Source organism: Osmia lignaria, chromosome 12, assembly GCF_051020975.1.
Source record: "Osmia lignaria lignaria isolate PbOS001 chromosome 12, iyOsmLign1, whole genome shotgun sequence".
Lineage (NCBI taxonomy): Eukaryota > Metazoa > Arthropoda > Insecta > Hymenoptera > Megachilidae > Osmia > Osmia lignaria.
In genome coordinates, this window is record NC_135043.1 from 5,195,743 (window position 1) to 5,215,240 (window position 19,498).

The 19,498-nt window shown below is 37.3% G+C and overlaps 3 protein-coding genes and 1 long non-coding RNA gene across 6 annotated transcripts in view; 3 read left to right on the forward strand and 1 right to left on the reverse strand.

Annotated features, from left to right (window-relative positions):
* The window catches only part of sano (CABIT domain-containing protein serrano), a 101,600-nt gene extending 96,390 nt beyond the window's left edge, over window positions 1-5,210 (forward strand). For all 3 annotated transcript variants that reach the window (XM_034321222.2, XM_034321221.2, XM_034321223.2), the window contains one exon: window positions 4,172-5,210. The gene's annotated coding sequence lies outside the window, so the exon portion shown is untranslated. The remainder of the gene's footprint in view (window positions 1-4,171) is intronic.
* A 1,499-nt stretch (window positions 5,211-6,709) lies between these two features.
* Window positions 6,710-10,430, forward strand: Uros1 (Uroporphyrinogen III synthase 1). Its single transcript, XM_034321252.2, has 2 exons — window positions 6,710-7,161; window positions 7,236-10,430. The coding sequence occupies exons 1-2, from the start codon at window positions 6,951-6,953 to the stop codon at window positions 7,835-7,837; spliced, it is 813 nt and encodes a 270-aa protein (XP_034177143.1). The 5' UTR covers window positions 6,710-6,950; the 3' UTR covers window positions 7,838-10,430.
* Pez (protein tyrosine phosphatase non-receptor pez) lies at window positions 8,573-10,743 on the reverse strand. Its single transcript, XM_034321234.2, has 7 exons — window positions 10,513-10,743; window positions 9,867-10,233; window positions 9,627-9,795; window positions 9,401-9,562; window positions 9,238-9,326; window positions 8,971-9,172; window positions 8,573-8,896 (listed from the first exon to the last, which is right to left on the reverse strand). The coding sequence occupies exons 1-7, from the start codon at window positions 10,523-10,525 to the stop codon at window positions 8,573-8,575; spliced, it is 1,326 nt and encodes a 441-aa protein (XP_034177125.2). The 5' UTR covers window positions 10,526-10,743.
* Window positions 10,744-11,452: 709 nt separating this feature from the next.
* LOC117602800 (uncharacterized) lies at window positions 11,453-12,456 on the forward strand. The gene is made up of 3 exons (XR_004581027.2): window positions 11,453-11,694; window positions 12,027-12,166; window positions 12,288-12,456. It is a non-coding gene; the product is annotated as an uncharacterized LOC117602800 (long non-coding RNA).
* The last annotated feature ends 7,042 nt before the right edge of the window (window positions 12,457-19,498 follow it).

The window sequence follows — 19,498 nt, forward strand, 5'->3', positions numbered from 1 at the left end:
GCTCGCGCGATCTGGGTCGGCCGATTGCAACAATGCGCTTTGTGTGCAGCATGCACCGAAGGAGGAGACGCATGCACCGAGATACCTGGCTGACTGCTCGCCTACGTGCACGTGCCGTGCAGTTGGCTTTCTAGATTTCGTTCCGTGCCATTTGTTGTTACGTTTTCCCCCTTCGACAACCTAGGGATCTGCATTCGAATGTTCCTTTGAAATTTTACATCGTCGTTTAATGTACCGTTATCCCACTCATTCCGCAATGGATTTCCCTTGTCCTTTCATTCGATGCTCTTGTTACTTCGACTTCGCCTTCGAAGGAATCGTGGACATTTTAGATTTCTTACTTTCTTCATTTTAAACTTTCGAATTGTAAATTGAAATTAAATTTCGAATTTTATTATAAATCTAGTCCTTTCGAGCTCGTCGAGTTTCAATCATACCAAACACGGTTGTTGTTAATCGAAGAAGGAACGAAGGGTTAGTAAAGACGATTTCTTCTCCAGGCTATGCTTTTCCCACGAATTTCATTCCGGATAAACGGCGGCACGCTAGGTTAAGCTGAGATTTAACTAAGATCCACGTATTAGTATGCCCGAGTAGTATAACATGGTGAAGAACGGTACATGAGAGCGCGACAAAGGCCGTGGAGGTAACTTATGGGTATGAACTCTGCAAAAGGACTTCCTGTATGACCTCTGATCGGGAAACAAGGCCGTGGCCACGAGTTGGTTCGTTGCACGAAACGGACGGTTAAGTGCCGACCGTTCTCTTTACTTTATTTTCCATTTGCAAATAATTTTAACTTCACTTAAAGAAAAATTTAAATACCAACTTAATATTCCATCCTTCGCTTATTCATTTTTAATTGAAATTGCTCAACTACCTGAAAATTACCTAAAAGGAACCCGTTAATTGCCTTCAATCTTCCCAAGTCTCCAACGAAGCATCTTAAATTAAACAATAGCGAATTATCCTCGTTTCCCAGGCATCGGTTCGCAACCGAGGGAACGAAAGTCTAATTTAAGGCGGCACGCGCGACAATTCGCGAAAACGACGAGAGGGGAAAAAAAAAGGGAGGTCGCGAATCGACGAGCGGACAGAGGAGGAGCACTTTGGTCTGGTACTCGCTTCACGCTCGTTTACGCTAGTTCACGCCAGTTTACACAGGTAATATTATGTTAAGACCCATCTTTACGAGGACCAACGGCGCAAAGTATCCACGGTTTCAGCGTTATTGGTGAAGAGAGGAAGATGTAGGGGGACAGTGTTAGTTGAGAAAAGGAAGAGGAAACGTGAAAGCTTATGGATTCGCGCAGAGAGCAAAGCGAATCCCAAAGCGAAGTTGTTTCCTTCGGGACGATCGTGGCAAAGATATGACGTCCGACTGGCTGCCAGGCTTGAAGGGCTTCGCAAACGATCGGTCGTTGAACCGCGAAACGTTCCTGAAGCGTTGCTAGCCGCGAACAAATGCCATTTGCAAAGGACAATGCTAGGAAAATGAACAATTTCAGAAAAAAAAAAAAGGTAGAAAAGATGGTATTTTATTTCTTTTATTTACTCGAGGAAACAATTCAATTTTCTGAAAAAGCACCATAATTTCCCTTCTCTCGCTAACAATAGTATTGCGCAACAGGGATCTTCTTATTGTACGATGAAGACGTTAGAAGGAAACAATTAAGATACAATGAAAGGAGAGAGAGTCAGCCTTTTCGATAAGGGCACGAATCGTCGCGAGTCCTACGCCAAGTATCGCGGGGGTAAAAAAGGCGGATAGAAGCAAAAATGGCAGATGCGACGAGGAGGAACAAAGCGACCCACGCTGTTGCGGGTATCATCGTAGTCATATTCATACGCGAACGTAAGGGCATTTCAGCGCGGGGACAATAGCGATGAGAGCGTTATTTTTACGGCAGCCGCGATTGCGACACGGTGGCTTTTGCGGCCACGCGACCACCTTTAACTGCCAATAAAGGACTTGCCCCGTGAAAGTGGCTCGTGACAGCCGTTGAAACGGAAACAGACAACTAAAACGATTCCCTCGTTTCCGACGAATACGTTCGCGGATCGCTGACTTTCCTTTCTGCGACCGTCGCGTCGTTCTCTTCCGGAAGTTCATTTGAAGTATGCTTCAATGATTACGCCGTTCGAAGGCGTAATTAAAAATTGCTCTAAATTTAGAATATTTTTCTTTTCTGTTAAAAATGAAACAAAGGTAATTTTTTAATTGAATAAGTTCGAATGTAACGAGGAGACTTCGGTTCAGCATCGGTGGAAGCTTCGTTGGCTGACTGTCGGCATGATAAACGGTGGCAGGTATAACAATGGGTTCATTACCGAAAGTTTGGCCCGGCTTGGGCCCCCTTGGCGAATCCTGGCCCGGCGAAGGGGTCCGGGTCGTCGACCTCTGCACACGGATGCTTGCCTCGCCGCAGCAACCTCTCACGAAAAGTACACGTGCACCGAGCAAAGAATACTCTTCAAATTCAAATTACAAGAAAAATTGTAAATAATCCAAAAGAGGTTAAAAATATCACAACACTCGTGAACAGCAGTGTGTATATAATTGTTTTAAATTCAGATAAATCTTCGCTACTTCATCTGATAAATAATGAATTGAATTAGGTGTCTTACCTCGAGAGCTGTAATTTATCACTATTTCACTTGTCTCGTATTTTAATTACATCCTGACCCAGTCGATAGTAATTAATGCAAACCGTACACCCTCTTATGCATACCACCGTAGAATGCTTGAACGTGCACAAGGGGTATCTGTTCATGGCGCAAAGAAATGAGTAAATTATTATTGTGAATGGACACGGTCTCTATGGTAGTTGGCAATTTAGCAGCTTGCTCGAACAAAGGGCTGACTTTTCGTCGTGGCGAGACGGGAACGACGCGAGTCTGCCGGCAATACCGTCTCGGAAAAATAAATGCACGCACGCCCATTGTGCGAGTACGCACGGCAGAACACCGCCAGAAGGGTTTTTGTTCGAACGTATGGTTGGAACATGTGCGCCGGCTCGTGTCGTGTCATTCACACGAACACCACGACCTTCTTGCCGACTGAAAGAACCGGCTAAGAAGCTACGAAATGATAGCCCCTTTTCACTCTCGACGAAAACGCGTTCCCCTTTTGTCGCAAACGAATAGCTCTCCTCTTGAAAAAAAGAAGAAAAATGTAGAAAAATCATCTTTCCTCTTAGCAACACCGAACGTCGGTGCAACAATATTCCAATGCATTATCTGGATCTTCTTTCAATCGAAGAAACAACGTTGTCGATCGCGCGGACCAGGGAGAAAATTAATGATCTTTTCGCGATTATTAATAGCCAGGCGAAATTCATGGCCACGAATTTCGCACGATTATCTTCGGAATGAAATAGCTAGTCATGGTCCGCGAGTAATTGCCACGTACCGTCGAGTGATAAATAATTTGCAAATACGCGAAACGACAACATTGTAAAGAAGAGGCGTGTCTGGCCGTGTCGATAATCAGCTTAAGATTTATGGATTCGTTCAATTACCCATAGACGTCCTTGAGTCCCTTGTCCTTTGTCCTGTTCCTTTTTTTTCCCCCGGGACGAGGCTACTTTATGAAAGGATCGATCAGGCTCGTTTTTTCAACCGATACGATTCGTTTTCCTATTTTCTAAAAGGGATAAAATCGACATCGATGATTCACGAAGTTACCGTATGTAACTTGTTTATGTTTCTCTTACGAATTACAACAATTCAGAGACGTATCCCGCAGCAAGAGTATTGTTTGCCGGGTAAAGGAAGGCTAGTGTCGATATCAGAGAAGGGTTGCCAGGCTGCGTTCTGCATCGGCAATTTGCATGACCGATGATCGAGCACTAGCGTGCAACCAGTGACTAGGTGCATCGTCATTACGCATTGGCCAGATACGATCAAACTATCGGTAATGATAGTCGCGCGACCCGGCGCACGTACGCGAACGCCAGGGTCGCGTTTATTAAATTACGTCAAATTATTGGTACGCTCCGAGGGTCGATTATCGGTGCTGCACTTGGCAGCAGGGTTCGATCCTTCCTTCCAACATGGTCCTTTTCATGAATTGCCACGTGATTTCGATGATTCGAAAAAAAGATAAGAATACAGTAGAGATCGATCGTTATTTATCTCCATGCTAATTGATCGATTGATTTCATTTCAGATTCGAACCGACGAAGGGCAGAAGAAGGCGAAGAGCGGTCCGGATGGGGCGTCATGGATCTCCGATGTCTTCGATTAATCAAAAACCCCTAGCCAGAGCTCAAGCAACGACAGACGGATCTACGATCCGTCGACGAACCCACCATTTGTCCCTGAAACTAGATTCATCGCCATTTCGAACCTTTGATACCGCGAATACGCGCCGAGTAGAAGAAAGGAATCACGATCGCGATGCTTCATCAATATTTCGAAGCAAAAGGAACTGGGAATCCTTGAAGATAACTTTTGCAAAAGAAAAGCTCGACTATCTTTTTCTGTTTACATTTTCATAATAAAGTTGCATTTTTTAAATTCCAGTCGGAAAGGACTCTGCGGCAATGGTGCAAATCTTCAACAGCTTTTTTTTTTTTTTTTTAAATTGGAATTTGAAGAAACAAGATTGATAGTAATTTAATGTAAAATTGCAGCGAGTTCTTTTGATAGAAATCCAAGGACAATTTAGTCGTCCTACCAAAATCTGAGCGACCTTCTTGAACGACATCGAGTCTGAGTTTCCCAGATTGAGTTGGAATGAATAATTCGACGATGGGGATAAATCGTTCTCAGATGAAAGAGGAACGAACGAGGGAAAGTGGAATGGTCTAATAAAAGCGTCTATGAAAACATATGATTTTATTGGATCACGAGACTGTTATTCAGGAGGAGAATGACCAGGTAATAATTTTGATAGCGCTTCTCGTGAAGCAGAAATTGCGGAATCGTTAGGCACACGGTTGATTGGCAAAGAGAAAGAGGGATTCACGCTGAAACGCGCTGTTAGTTAATCTAATAGGAAGCGTAGTTAAGGATTTACGAATGCCATAATAATGACCAACTTCTTGTGGTTGTACTTAAGTCATACCTTTTACACTTTACTGTTTACTTTTTAAGACTAATTAAGTTACTGTTAAGTTACATAAATATTCCATTATCGGACCGTCTTCTATCGACATAAATGCTAAGGTCTTTGTTTTATCATTCATTTTTTTTTTTTTTTTAATTTCCTTGTGCATGTCTGTGTGTTTTTACTACGACAATTCTGGTACTGGGAGATTCCTTTGGGTTATCATTAGACAGAAGTTTGATCAATCTTTTTCTCACAGCTCGTATCCAAAGTTCGATTACACCTGTGATGTTCTCTGCTTTGAACTGATAAAACCTCAAACGAAAGAATGGGACCAAAATGATCCGCACAGTGCCCTTTTGCGAAATGCAAACGATCAAATTGTTTGTTTTTACATTAACTTTGTTCTGTCTTGAATGCTTCAAAGGACGTCGACGAAAGCCTACGACAGCCAAGATCGCGTACAGGAGCTGTTTAATAAACTCCTGAAATCAGGTGTCGAGACCGCCTGTCGGTTAATGGTCCTGGCCAGCTCACGCGCCTTGGACCTTGGTCTCACTTTTGTGATTATTATTTAAGTAGATTCTAAGCATACGATAGTATAGGCTAGACTTTTTACAATGTTTCTCTTTCCATACAAGAGAATTCGATACTTAAATTTGACTCGTTCCCTTATCGGAATGGCTACATCATAGCTGCAAACGTATTTTAATAGACCGTTTTAAATGAAACTCAACAAGAGAGATGATGCATTTATAATATGAAAATCCCGCCAAGAATATGATGTAGACGAAACAGAAGCGGATTGTAAATCCTGTGTCAAACACCGGTCATCGATTTTCCCTGATATAGTTTTTACGTATTTCTGTAACATATAAGTTTCCCTAGTTGTAACAGTAAAGAAGGTGTAGATTTTTTTGATTCTCATGATATACATATACATTCTATTTTGCGCAATGAATCTGAGCAAGAAGGCACTCGGTCCCCTTTACGGCGGAACTCTGTGCGCTATAATCGTTCGTGACCCAAGGAACGAGTATCCCGTATGTCGACGTTCGCCGAGATTTTGCCAGGAGAACAGTTTGCAATGCTGCCAGTGTTTACCGTGTTAAATTCCTTATACCCCGTCCCGGTCCACCCACCAACGCATATACGTAATTTTACACGCTTTATTACCGCGCCTTAGTCCTACCCATCCTTTTCCCCTTTTCCCATTAAGTCTAGTTCGTTACAGGGCATTGGATATAGTATCGTTGTCCACGTTATTAGGTTGCATTACGTAGGACACGGCATTTTTATGGTTGGTGTTTTCATGGCGAAATACTCGATGCGTAAGGGTCGAGGACCGTTGTACCTTCGAATGCACGCGTTCGAATGATTACGTTTAAGGATCGTAAGAACAGACATCCACTTTGTGATTCCGTAACCAGTTGTTTAATGTGTGTTTTTTTTTTTGTACTTTCCTTAATGCTTATCTAGGATAGCTTGTGTACCCTAAAGAGTGTTTCAATAAAATTGACAATGAAATCAATACCTATCCCTATTTGCAGCGACATCGCGCGCTCTTCGTTTGAAAATTCAATTCGAAGATCGAGTATCGAAGTTGCCGTTCGATAGTAGTATCGAACGCGCCATCCTGCGGTCACGACTTCTAAGGAACTAAGTAGTCAAAATGGCCGCCGTGCCGCGATACGAAGTATCTTTGCCGCTTCAATCATTGTTTTTACTGAGAATATTAAGTGAATCTTGTCGGTCATGCAAAAATTTAAGTGTTTAAAGACTCGTCGATAATTAGTTAAATGACGTTTACTCGTTTTCTTTTGATTCGTGAGTTAATTCCGAAATTGTCAGTGCTTGTGTAGTCGACGATCGGTGTTACCGATTTCTTTTAGCGCGTATGACGATAATAAACTTTGCGAATATGGCAATACGTTATAAATCGGTGGTACTGTGCCGCGGTTTGTCGGAAAAGAACGACTCGCAAGAAACTTACGTAAAAACGTTAAAAACCGCAGGTTATGTGTGCGATTGTCTACCTACTCTGTGCTTCGAATTCATTAATGGATTCGAGCTACAAGCATGTCTTCTGTCACCTCTCTCGTATCATGGTAGTGATACTCCACCTGACTTTTTCTCATTCTTTTTAAATCTGTATTATCTTTATTTAATGTTATATTTATAGGAATGATACTGACAAGTCGACGCGCCGCGGAAGCAATCAGCCTTGTCTCCAAACATGACAACGTCCTACACCCTTGGAAATCCTTACCAGTATACTGTGTAGGGACAGCAACTGAGTCATTTGCCAAAAGTCACTTAGGTTCAGAGAACTGCTTTGGTAGTCAGACCGGTAATTCCAAAGAATTAGCAGAATTGTTAGTTGCATCTATTGCAAAAAAGTCGAAGCCCTTGTTGTACCCTTGTAGTGAAATTGGAAGAGAAACAATTGAAAAAATTCTTAATGAAAATGACATAAGTGTCCATAAAATAATTGCATATAGAACTTTGCCTAGTAAAACTTTGGAACAGGATTTGTTAAAGTTTCTTGACAATAGTCCCAAGATATTTGTTTTCTTTAGTCCTTCTACTGTAGAACACATAATAGCTTCATTGAGAAAGATATCTTACGATATGTGTAACATAAAAGCAGTTGCTATTGGACCTGTGACTAGGCAAGCATTATTTGATGCTGAGGTAGAAGTTTATGCAACTGCAAGTAAACCTGACCCTGCATCTTTATTGGAAGCTATTAGTAATGCTGAGAAAATTCAAGTCAAGGAATGATGCATACTGCTTTGTTGCTATTTTCTGTAAGTATGTAAATGTTAATCTGTTCAAGTTGTAGTTAGACTGTTAATATAGCAACAAAGAGTATTTATTTTTGCTACTGCAGAATTAAAATGTGATAATTGATTTTTATCTTTGAGATCTTATGAATTAAGATATTTCTTTGTCAATATTTAAGTTGTTTTAAGTTTATTAAGACACGAACTGTAAATTAATTAATTTATGGGTTTATAATTTGAATAAATTTTATTTTTGTTACAACAATAAATACATCTTATTTTGCTAAACTTATTAATTACAAAAATAACGTTGCCATGTATGTACAGTACAATATCTTTTAGTTGTTATACAACATTAACATTATTGTATGTTTTAAAGTATAACAATGTATTGTTTTGAACACTGATATAATCAGAAAGATTATTTCCCTGTCTAGTAAAGGGAATTATAAAATACGTTTTCAGCATATAATAAGCAGGACTATAATAAAATACTAACACTTAGAAATAATATACCTTTAAATGAATCATACAGAGTGGAAAAAGAATTTCCAAAATTGTGCATGTCAGTCTTTGCCATTAATCTCTATAGGATTTCCTATTTCTTTTAACGATAACATATGTCTGTGTGAATGATTGCTAGAAAATACTGTTCCATGAAAACACTTATAATACTTAAAACGACTGTTGTTTGTACAATTTGCTCTGACCGAATGTATATGTTAGCAAAAATCTAGTATCTATTTCGATTAACAACATTACCGAGAAGGCACGAAATATCGGCTCCAACAATCGTGGATTGATTAGCGTAGTAGGGTTGAGGCGGGTTTCCTCCGTTATTGTATTTCATTTGAACAGCAGTCTCGTAGTCAGGCGCAGGTCTATAGGATGGAAGTAAAGAACGTAAGTTGTTTATGTCTGTTGATGACACGGATACGACGGGATATGGCGATGTCGACAGATCATTATAACTTGTCCATCTTGTGTGACCCTCCATGTTCCTATTATCCAAATTTACGGACACCGCGTGATCCCCTGAGTCATTAGTATCGCTGTCCTAGAATACGATATATCGTTTCTGTTTAAACGGGCCGATAATATTTTACATCTCGCGAAAGCAATAGTACTTACAAAATACCCATTTGTTGATCTTTCTAATGGACGAGACTCTTGATGTTGCATATAAAACGTGTGTTGCGCTATGCATAAACGCCAGACATATTTCGCATTACGCGATTCATTGAATATGAATTGTTTTGGCTCTTCACCTTCGGCTTGACATTCTATTCTAAAGGTCTTTTTATGATTAATAACGTTGCTTATATCTTTCCATCTGAAGTAAAAATATTTTCTTAGCTCATCTAGTTATTTTTATCAATATTCAAAGAGGGTAGTTACCTGTAGAATTGTGTCGATTGTGTGTTAGGATAAATAACCATGATCCCATTGATAGAAATCCCAAGTATCACTTCGTTATTGCCATTATCCTGCAATCCAATAGACTTAAATCTTCATTTCTAAAACATTAAGAACACATTAAACTTAAAAATAGTGTTAATACCTTAGTGGAGAATGTTTCATTCCCATATCCCTCCAACTGCATAACAATGGAAATGTATAATTCCTCTGATGCAGCTTGAGTAACACCCATAAGATTCTTATATTGGCATACAGCAGTATGCAAAAGAGAATCTAGACCTCCAGGGTCTGCCTGAATTACATCCTGAAAGGAGTGAAATAACAAATAAATTGAACAAATCCAACTAAGGGTGTTTTTTGTCAATTACCTTGGGAAACAATGTGCATTGCTGTAAGCATTCCATTGTATGTCTCTCTGCATCATAATTACCAAACTCTGCCTGCATTGAATAGCTTGCTAAGAGAGTAGCTTGTCTGGAATTACATTGAAATCTACCTTCCAACACATCACTTTTCAATTGAAGATAATAATGATACCTGAAGACACAGTGTACAAGAAATGAATAACAATAAAGAGATACTGAGACATCTAAAATATAATTATATACCTTGTCATTTCATCCTGGATCAGCTGTACATCTGTGACATAGTACATCACCCTTAAATATAGACTGAAACTTTTGGCCTCCTTCTCCAATTGTTTCTTTAATGGCTTGTCCATGTCCACCCATCTTGGAGAGAGAGAATCATGGCGTGAGATATAACGCAGACCAAAAAACTCTGGCTGTCCTAAGCCCAAACGTTGAGTCACATTGTCCAAACATTCTTGACCAAGACTGTCAATGCTCAATGTACATTCTATGGAGGTGGTGTCCAATAATTCAATGCAGATCACATACTGATTTTTTGAAACCACGTTATATTGTCGACTTTTCTTCAAATGGAACTTAAACGGCATTTTAATAAGGTGTTTGACTGAAAAAAAGAAAAAAATAACTCAAACGTGGAACCACGTAAAATTAATGCGTCTGAGTTCTCATATCCTCATTAAGTTGTTTTCGAAAAATGGTACAACTGTATATACTACAATAATTCAAGAATAAAAGAAAAATAAAGCGTTGGGATAACAGAAGAATGATGTGCTGCTACTACGACTGGACAAGGAAAGTAAATACCTCATCACTATGAAAGAGCACCGAAATGTTTCACGTTTCACGATACTTTTACTTTTAATTGAAATTTATGTACATCTACCTACTGTACACATTCCACTCTGTCAAGCATGAGAAATGTATAATTTTTCATGACTAATAAATTGAAAGCATTTCTAACCTCGTTGTTCACGTCATTAATGCTAGTTACAAAATTGCAGTATACAGTTCTTATACCGTGTGTCCTTGATGGAAAACTTAAAACGATGAATATTTACTTAAAACAAAATGAATTTAAATTGCCGCTAAAAGTGTATAAATAACAGATCAAGTGCATAAAATGTCATAGACAAGCATATTGTTTGTAAATAAAATTAACTGCATAGAATAATGTAATAGTTTTTGAATGATTCCTAACCAGACGTACTATATATTCATCGATATCAATGAAATTACGTTTCAATCACTGAAACTCGTTTGTATTATCAAGTAATTAGGAAGAATAATGAATAGTCCTGAGGAAAATTAGATCTAGTTACCAAAGAAATTCCCTAAAAACGTTTTTACCGACAGACCCTAGAAAAATCCTCAGAAACGATTTCTCACCTTATTTCTTTCTTGCTGAACCTTTGACTATAAGTCAAAGTGCTAAACAGATTGTAAAGAAATTTGAGGGACGTGTTCAGGAGGTCTGTCTAAAGAATGGCTGTCTGGTCTTTATATTACCCAAATCGTAAAAAAATGATAAAATATTGAAATTAGTGTCTGTCCACGGTTAAGAAAATGGCGGATCCGATTATCCTGCACTAATTTATTTGTAATATAAACATTTTTGTGAATCGTATGTCCAAATAGAGACCAAAGCGCCATTCTTTGGGTCGAATAGAGCAAAACGAGCACCTAAGGGATGATGTACAAGTCTCCAGGTAGTAGAAATTTGAGAAATTTCCCATTTATGCTGCTTTAATGATAATAATTTATTAAATACCATTAATATCTTATGTATTTTTCTATCTTCTTTCTTATATTTCGGTGCTTTAAAGTGGAAAAAGTAATCTTAACTTTATTTCAATATGGTGTTGATAATTTTCAACTAATCTTTCCGTTCTTTTAATGTTACAAAGCAATTCGAAGTTTCTACCAATGTCTGTGATTGGTCATTCCATTATGGCGTCCTCCTATTTAGACCAATCAGATTCATCGTTGAAAGCTGCGTTGCACGGAGTGTGGTGGAGTGCAACAGTTCTCTTCGAAGCTTCGTCCGTTTGGTACGTGTCTGTAACAGGTAAGATTTAATCATCTTCAAATATTAAATTAAACTGCCGACCGGGTGTTAAAAGTACAAAAAACGGAAAGAAATATCGAAGAGAAGTCTGAATTCTTGATCTTTGACATTAATCTGGCATTTTCTTCAAAAATACGTGAGTTGAAAATTTTTGCTCTCGCCGCGAATGCACAATAAGAGTGGAACAGCAGTATCTGAATTATTTTCTCTTGTATATCGTTAAATTCCTAAACATTATTGAATGTTTTTAGTACTGTTTTACACAATTTACTGTTTTCAATTTAATAACGTACTTTCTTGAGCATCAGATTTGTTCGTGTATACTTGCTTAGGTATCGGCCGGTACCGGAATATACCGAAAAATGCCGAGCGATGGCGACCGGTCTACGTCGGGAAGGAAGGTCTCGCCATTTCTCTCGCGAACGTCGAAGTGGTAAGACGTGTTGAGAGCATCCTCGCGCATAAGTAGTAGGTGAGCATTGTATCTATTAAAATATTTTGCATAAATAATAGTTCGATCGTTTATTAATGATAACTTTATTATTGTTGATTATATTTTATGTACATAAATTCGTATTTCTTTTTTGTTACAGATACTTGATGGATATTGAAAGGACGCCATGCCACCTGATATAAGTTTGAAATAGAATTTCGTAAGAATGTATTGTTTTAATTTATTGTAATCAATTATTAACATTTATTATTACTTTTTTCATTGAGTCGTTATTAATTGTAAGTATTTTTGATAATTAATTGGTACCAAGATCAAGAATGAAGAGATTAGAGATATTTTTGTTCTTTAATCAATTCATAGAAAAAGAATAATTAATTTTTCATCTTATCAAATAATTTCGTCTAGTATTTTAATACATTTGTTTTAAATTAGAACAAAATTGAAATAATTCGTATTTTACTCCAAATGATTGCTTTAATTCTGCAATTATAAATTATTTTAAACAATCCATTTCTGTTAAATCGTAGTAATTATATTATAATATCCAGCTTTCGATGCAAATTAAAATTAAAATAGAATCACGTTTTTAAATCACATGCTGTTTAAGCATGATTAATTATTGGACTTTGCTTATTGAAAAGAATTTGGACAATTTATAAATTACGATGCAATAGAATTTTCAATAGTCTTTAGTATGCTTACAATTTTAACAACAGAAATCCTCTACTTTAGTAAAATAGTCTATTATATGTATTTAACAATGATTTTTTATCCTTGTAATATTCATTGGAATAATTATCAACAATTATGTAATACATTTCGTTATTACGATGTTATCTAGGATCCATATTCAACTCAAATAATATTCGTGTTCGTTGAAAATATTTCACGAACACTGATATTTCTATTTACACATAACAGTATTTCTTGAACGAATGCTTAACAGGAAGAATGTTTTGTTCTTTTTTTTGTATATTTCCACCCAGCCCAATCCCTGCTCACTAAGCTTTTCTTCCAGGAATTGTTGTGGCCGCGCGCAAGGCGGTCGGTAGAGTCAGTGTTTGCACGTACTTCCAATGTTTTGATTTTGACAAGGGTGAACTGGCCCTGAATAGAGTTGCGTTTGTACGATTAGGAATCACGCGATAGTAGAGTCAGTGTTTGCTGCGTATTGTAAAATATTTTCTAGAGTATCGCGGCTCTGCTTTTTCCTTTTTCATCGTGAAAGTAGAATCACTACAATTGTTCGCCGGAAATTATTCACGGTCGCGTTACTAATATTTCATATCTATATCTTTATTTTTAATTATTTTTTTTAATTGCTCGATATATCCGGTATTAGAGTCAGTGCACCACTGAAGAGGAGTCTTGGGCGTTGCTCCATGAGGAAAGAGTGTAAGTATCTTATTACTTTATTTAATTAATTTTAATTCAAGTAGAATAATTTACAATTTCAACACTTGATAGTTGAGAGTTATTTTTCATTGTTAATATTTGATAAAATCCAAATTTATATATAATTTTATTACAATAAGAATTAATAATTTTCAAAATTAACCGTAATTCTTTTTTGTTTTGTTACAGATGAATTTTCTTCACGACTTCCGTCTTCTCCTACAAGGCAGCCTCCTACCTGGTGTTGTCCATCCTCCTACTTGACTGTCGGAAGAAGAGTATATCTGCGAACGGTGAGTCGCATGTTTTATGGTTCCTCTGGTGCCCAATCATGTCGTAGGACGAATGGTCCGAATCGACACGGGTTACCAGTTGTATACGTGGTTGACAAGCATAGTGACCATGGGTATGATTATACCCATGAGTAGTAACATTTTTATTGTTTCATTTCATTTAGTGTAGGCTAGGTCTTCTTGTACACCGCGTTTTAATATCAGTTCAATTCCACATATTCCAATAGATATTTATGAAATACATGAATGCTCTTAAATGTTTTTAAATGTGGAATTAGAATATTTTAATACCGAAACAATTTTATTTAGTTTGTCTGTAATAGAGAAGTCAAATACTATCTGACTTAGTTATTGCGATGGTTCAAAGCAATATAATATTGATAGTATTATGTAATATGTATACTGGATATACATATTAATGATTTTGTACATTATTTTGTACATTATAAATTCAAATCTAATTTGAGAATTTTTTAAAATTTCATTCATTCAATAGCGAAGTTTAACTTATTTAAACGTTCATGAAAAAATGAACAATTTATGTGCAAGAAGACAATTCGTGACGGGTAGATTTCCAAGTCAGAGTGATCTATTTCAACACATTTTGCGTATTCTTGAAAAGTTACTCTGAGGAGGGAGTCGCCCGAGGATGTTTTAATTTCTTATTAATTTTCAGAATAAATTCTTTTTTCATTGTAAAGAATTCTTAATTCTGCTTTTAATAAAATATCAAATTCAATTTTGACATTAAATTCCTTTTTATTAGAGTTTTGCCTTTATTAAATTAGTGTTGCGAGAAATTTCCGACGCGAGAGTAAATATGACGATGCACTGACTAGTATTCGGTGGGAATCCTTTTGGTTTTTAAACTCAATCCTTTATATTATTTAATTAATCAAATTAGTTACAAGGATTCCGCGGCATAAGACCGTGAACACCATCTCTGGGAGATATACCCATGCATTACTAGGCCTTTGCAGGCGCAGCTTTAGAATACGGAACATATGAAAATATGTTACCATATTCTAAACTGTAGTCCTTTTGTCTATACTATGGGCGTCCGTCAATCTGACACCGTTGGATGCAACGTGTTGGACGGGCGGGTAGCGCTCTTAGCGAAGGGGTGCACTCTGTCCTGGCGTTACGACGTCCAGGCGGGGTGGGTGGTATGTAGCGTCTGGCGTAAGTCTAGGGGGCGTGAGACCCTTCGTTGCCAGCTGATATTAGCAGTGCACCATGTTTGCGTCATAGTTGCTCAATTTTACTTTTCAGTATTTGTTCTTAAAGCTTTATATTTACAAAGTCGAGTCACTTTTATTAAAATAGTGAAATATTAGCCCGTTAGATGTTTATGTACTAATCATGTTTGTAGATCAGGATTTTCAGGTTTAACCCCTTCCGTGTTTATTGCCAAAGCCCATTCACGTGCCCAGGTGCTACTTGGATGGGTAGAGGCAATGGGCACGATGACCTAGTTCATAAGAATAATAATTAATAAGCGGCTGGCATTGTGTTAGTATATCGTGCACGACGTAATTTCCACATATGGTGTGTGTGTTTTTAGGCTGTGGGATTGCGTCGGTTTAATAACTTTTTCATTTAACTTTTAATTTGAAATAATATTTTATTCAACAAGATGTACAATGAACGTACAAACCAAATAGTATTATTACCATTACTATTACTATATTGCCATTACTATTACCATGATTATTACCATTATTATGAAATATTCTATATCAAAGTAGTTAATTAAATTTTGTAATTATCATTATACGCAATGATTGCTAGCCTTGCCAGACGATTTCAGTGAAAAATGGTACGTACCGTAGAGTGTGATGTGAGATGAAACTCGGGTGACGGAGGCGTCCCGGGACGTTCTCCCTAGTTTAGGCTCTTGCGCCCGAGTGGAGTGTATGGGGGTCGTGGAATGAATTTTTGTGAGAATGTGATTTTGCCTTTTTTAAATATAGCGTTAGGTAGGTAGGTAGTATACCTTCTGGTGTGTGTGATAGATTGTAAGTAGGTAGGGCCGGGACAGGTTGTCACAGTCTCTTGGTCGGGTAGGCGCAATTTCGCGTGACCAACCTGTACCTGGAATATATTTGAAGAATTGACGATACCATCGATACGAACGGAGTATGCCGTTCGCCTTCGATTCCATCTGTACAATTTTTCAAATTTTTGGCGACTTGATAAGTCGTCATACGCGATCGCGATGGCACGAAACGCACAAGTTCTGCTCGAGCACGGCACGTGTGCACGAACAACGACTTATATAAAGTCCTTTTTCGTCCACGTGTCAATTAGAGTTTCGCGATTTTTCTTTTTTGTTGATTGTTTTTTTTTTATTTTGCGAATTTGCAAGTCTCGAGCTTTAGATATAAGTTTCAGGTGGGTGGACCGCCCGAAGAAAGAAGTGGCTATATGCCGAAGCGCCCCGACAAACTGTCTTTCAAGAGGGGAACTACTAATGATTTTGCATCCTTTTGCAAAAAAGGATGGGAAATCATTATCGTTACTACTTTGTCACTGTGCTTGCCTGTAGTTGTAGTTTTGTAATTGCAGGAGAAGAGGGGGCCCGTGACCCCCATGGTTTTGGGCAAATCGCGTTTTCAATTTAGTGTTGCGAATATTGACCACGGTTCAATTTAGTGTAGCGAATGAATATCGATCACGGCTCAATTTAATGTTGCGTATGCATGATTATCGTGATTTTCATTTAGTGTTGCAAACTTTAAATATCGCGTTTCTTTCTTGCATTGCTTTAAAATAGAATTTAACTTTTTAATGTTGATTGCTTTAAGATTTTTGAGAGTTTTGCTTTTTAATGTTCATTGCTTTAGTGTTGCGAGTAAAAGATTCACGGTTTGAGAATCCCCTTTTTTTGCATTTTAATTGCATGTCTGTTAAAGATAGCGTTGCGAATGACATTAGCGCGATTGTTTCCCAGTGTTGCGACTTATAAATACGCGATTGCTTTGCATTAGTTTATAGAGTTCCCTGCTAATTAGTGTTGCGGTAATGAATATTCGCGTTTTGCATTAGAGTTGCGATATATGATGAAATGCCCAGAAACGATCCAGTGGAGTTGCCATGGTCCATAAGGCAGCTATGGACCAGATGCCGTGATACAGCCTTGGATTGGCTGTACCCCTTTTTTAGATTAGTGTTGCGTCTTACAAAATTCGGTAGATTTGAGTAGTGTTGCGTTACATTTCGCGTTTTCTCTTTTTTTCTTTTTTTCAGCTTAGTGTTGCGCATAATGGAGCAGCCTTCACGCGTACGCTTTTGTACATATTATATAATTAATGAAATTAGTGTTGCGAGTAAAAAATTCACGGTTTGAGAATCCCCCTTTTCTGCATTTTAATTGCATGTCTGTTAAAGATAGCGTTGCGAATGACATCAGCGCGATTGTTTCCCAGTGTTGCGACTTATAAATACGCGATTGCTTTGCATTAGTTTATAGAGTTCCCTGCTAATTAGTGTTGCGGTAATGAATATTCGCGTTTTGCATTAGAAATGCCCAAAAACCATCCACTGGAGTTGCCATGGTCCATAAGGCAGCTATGGACCAGCTGCCGTGGTACAGCCGTGGATTGGCTGTACCCCTTTTTTAGATTAGTGTTGCGTCTTACAAAATTCGGTAGATTTGAGTAGTGTTGCGTTACAGTTCGCGTTTTCTCTTTTTTTCTTTTTTTCAGCTTAGTGTTGCGTATAATGGAGCAACCTTCACGCGTACGCTTTTGTACATATTATATAATTAATGAAATTAGTGTTGCGACTGAATTCGCGATTGTTATTAAATTAGTGGAAGTAACTATGACTCACATTCGGTGGGAATCCATTGCTAGTCAAGGATTCCGCGGCCTAAGACCGTGAACACCATCTCTGGGAGATATACCCATGCATTACTAGGCCTTTGCAGGCGCAGTTTTAGAATACGGAACATATGAGAATATGTTACCATATTCTAAACTGTAGTCCTTTTGTCTATACTATGGGCGTCCGTCAATCTGACACCGTTGGATGCAACGTGTTGGACGGGCGGGTAGCGCTCTTAGCGAAGGGGTGCACTCTGTCCTGGCGTTACGACGTCCAGGCGGGGTGGGTGGTATGTAGCGTCTGGCGTAAGTCTAGGGGGCGTGAGACCCTTCGTTGCCAGCCGATGTTTTGTCATAGTTCAGAATGTTTGCAATTTTGAAATTAGTGTTGCGTGTGATTTCGGTGTGTTTTATAGGGTTTGCTTAGGGATTGCTCTTATGGGCAGTCAAACTTTTCTTTTCAGGTTCCCCTGTACCCTCCCTCCCACTGCCCCGCCCTCATTCTTTTTTCTTCCCTTTTTTTAATTTTGAAAATTTTGAGCATTCGGTTATAGGAAATACTATTAAATATTATATGAATTTAATATTTTCAGAATATTATTAAATACGATAAAGTTTTAAATAGATCTTTATTCAAAGTTTTATTTAAAATGGATGTTCAATTTATTTTGTGATGATTGGTGATAAATTATTTCAAGGAATATTTGTTCATTTGAGATAGCTTATTAAATTTTAATTTTACTTTATTTAAACGAAAGTAGTGGATAATTGTTGTTCGAGTTGTTCAGTTTTAAATTTTAATCGTGGTGTTTCGTTTCAAGCTACGGAGAAGCTAATTAAATTACTTTTATAAAGTTTCAAATTCTTTTCCTGAAAAGCAAAGTCCACTCGCGATTTTCTTTTCAGTTTTTCCATTTACAATAAATTCGCATTGAGAGGTGTATTGAATAATATAATGCAATAAAGTCGGGTAGAGTCATAGTTGTACGTATATTGCAGTTAAAGACAGTTGTTTCAATTAAAATACTGTGTACTATTTGTTTATATATATTTTTACAGATATACAAATATATATTTTTCTAAATCTTTTTCTCTTTATTTTGGTACTGAAATTTGCTTTTAATTCATATTTCGTATCAAATTGATTTTGAGTTATTAACAATTACTTTGACTTTTGTAAAATTTTATTGTTATTAATGTATCTTCTTTCCAGTTATTAATTTTTTTTTGTCTTTATCTGAATTCAATTAATCAGTTTCTGTTACAGAGAAATATCTTCATAGGAAGTGTGAATTAATAATATTGGATAATAGACTGGATGAAATATAATATAAGATCTAGCGTCCATAAATGGAATTCAATGTATCCAATTAAGTAAAACTAGGTGAAAATGATTGAAAAGGAAAAATGATTCTTATGAGTGGTAATATTTGAACCGTACTATTTTCGAAAATTGTACTTAATCCTTTTCTGTTTGTTTCAGAGATATTCTGATAACAACAACAAAATCAACAAATTCATTATAGGTATCCATTATACCCCATTAGATTTTTATATAGACAGCTCGTAAAGTTATTAATAAAGCTATATGAATTTTATTATTTTTAAAAATGATGTCTAACCTTTTTCAGTATATTTCAGGAAGTATTCTGATAAGGACAACAAAATCAACAAATTCATTGTACTTATTTATGTATATGATCATTAAGATATAATCGTTAGCCACTGTAGTGTTTAATTAGGAAGCGTTAGATTTAAGCGAATTTTTAATATAATTACGAGCGCTCGTATTGTCAGGTATTCTTAGTAATATAAGTATGTAGGACAAATATGCA

Excerpts from the sequence above, each read along its gene's own strand:
- Uros1 (XM_034321252.2), top strand. The coding sequence starts at position 6,951 with ATGACGATAATAAACTTTGCGAATATGGCAATACGTTATAAATCGGTG. Across the intron at positions 7,162-7,235 it reads GTCACCTCTCTCGTATCATG|GAATGATACTGACAAGTCGA; the intron begins GTAGTGATACTC and ends TTATATTTATAG.
- Pez (XM_034321234.2), bottom strand. Across the intron at positions 9,563-9,626 it reads AATGCACATTGTTTCCCAAG|GATGTAATTCAGGCAGACCC; the intron begins GTAATTGACAAA and ends CACTCCTTTCAG. Across the intron at positions 9,327-9,400 it reads ATGAAACATTCTCCACTAAG|GATAATGGCAATAACGAAGT; the intron begins GTATTAACACTA and ends ATTGGATTGCAG.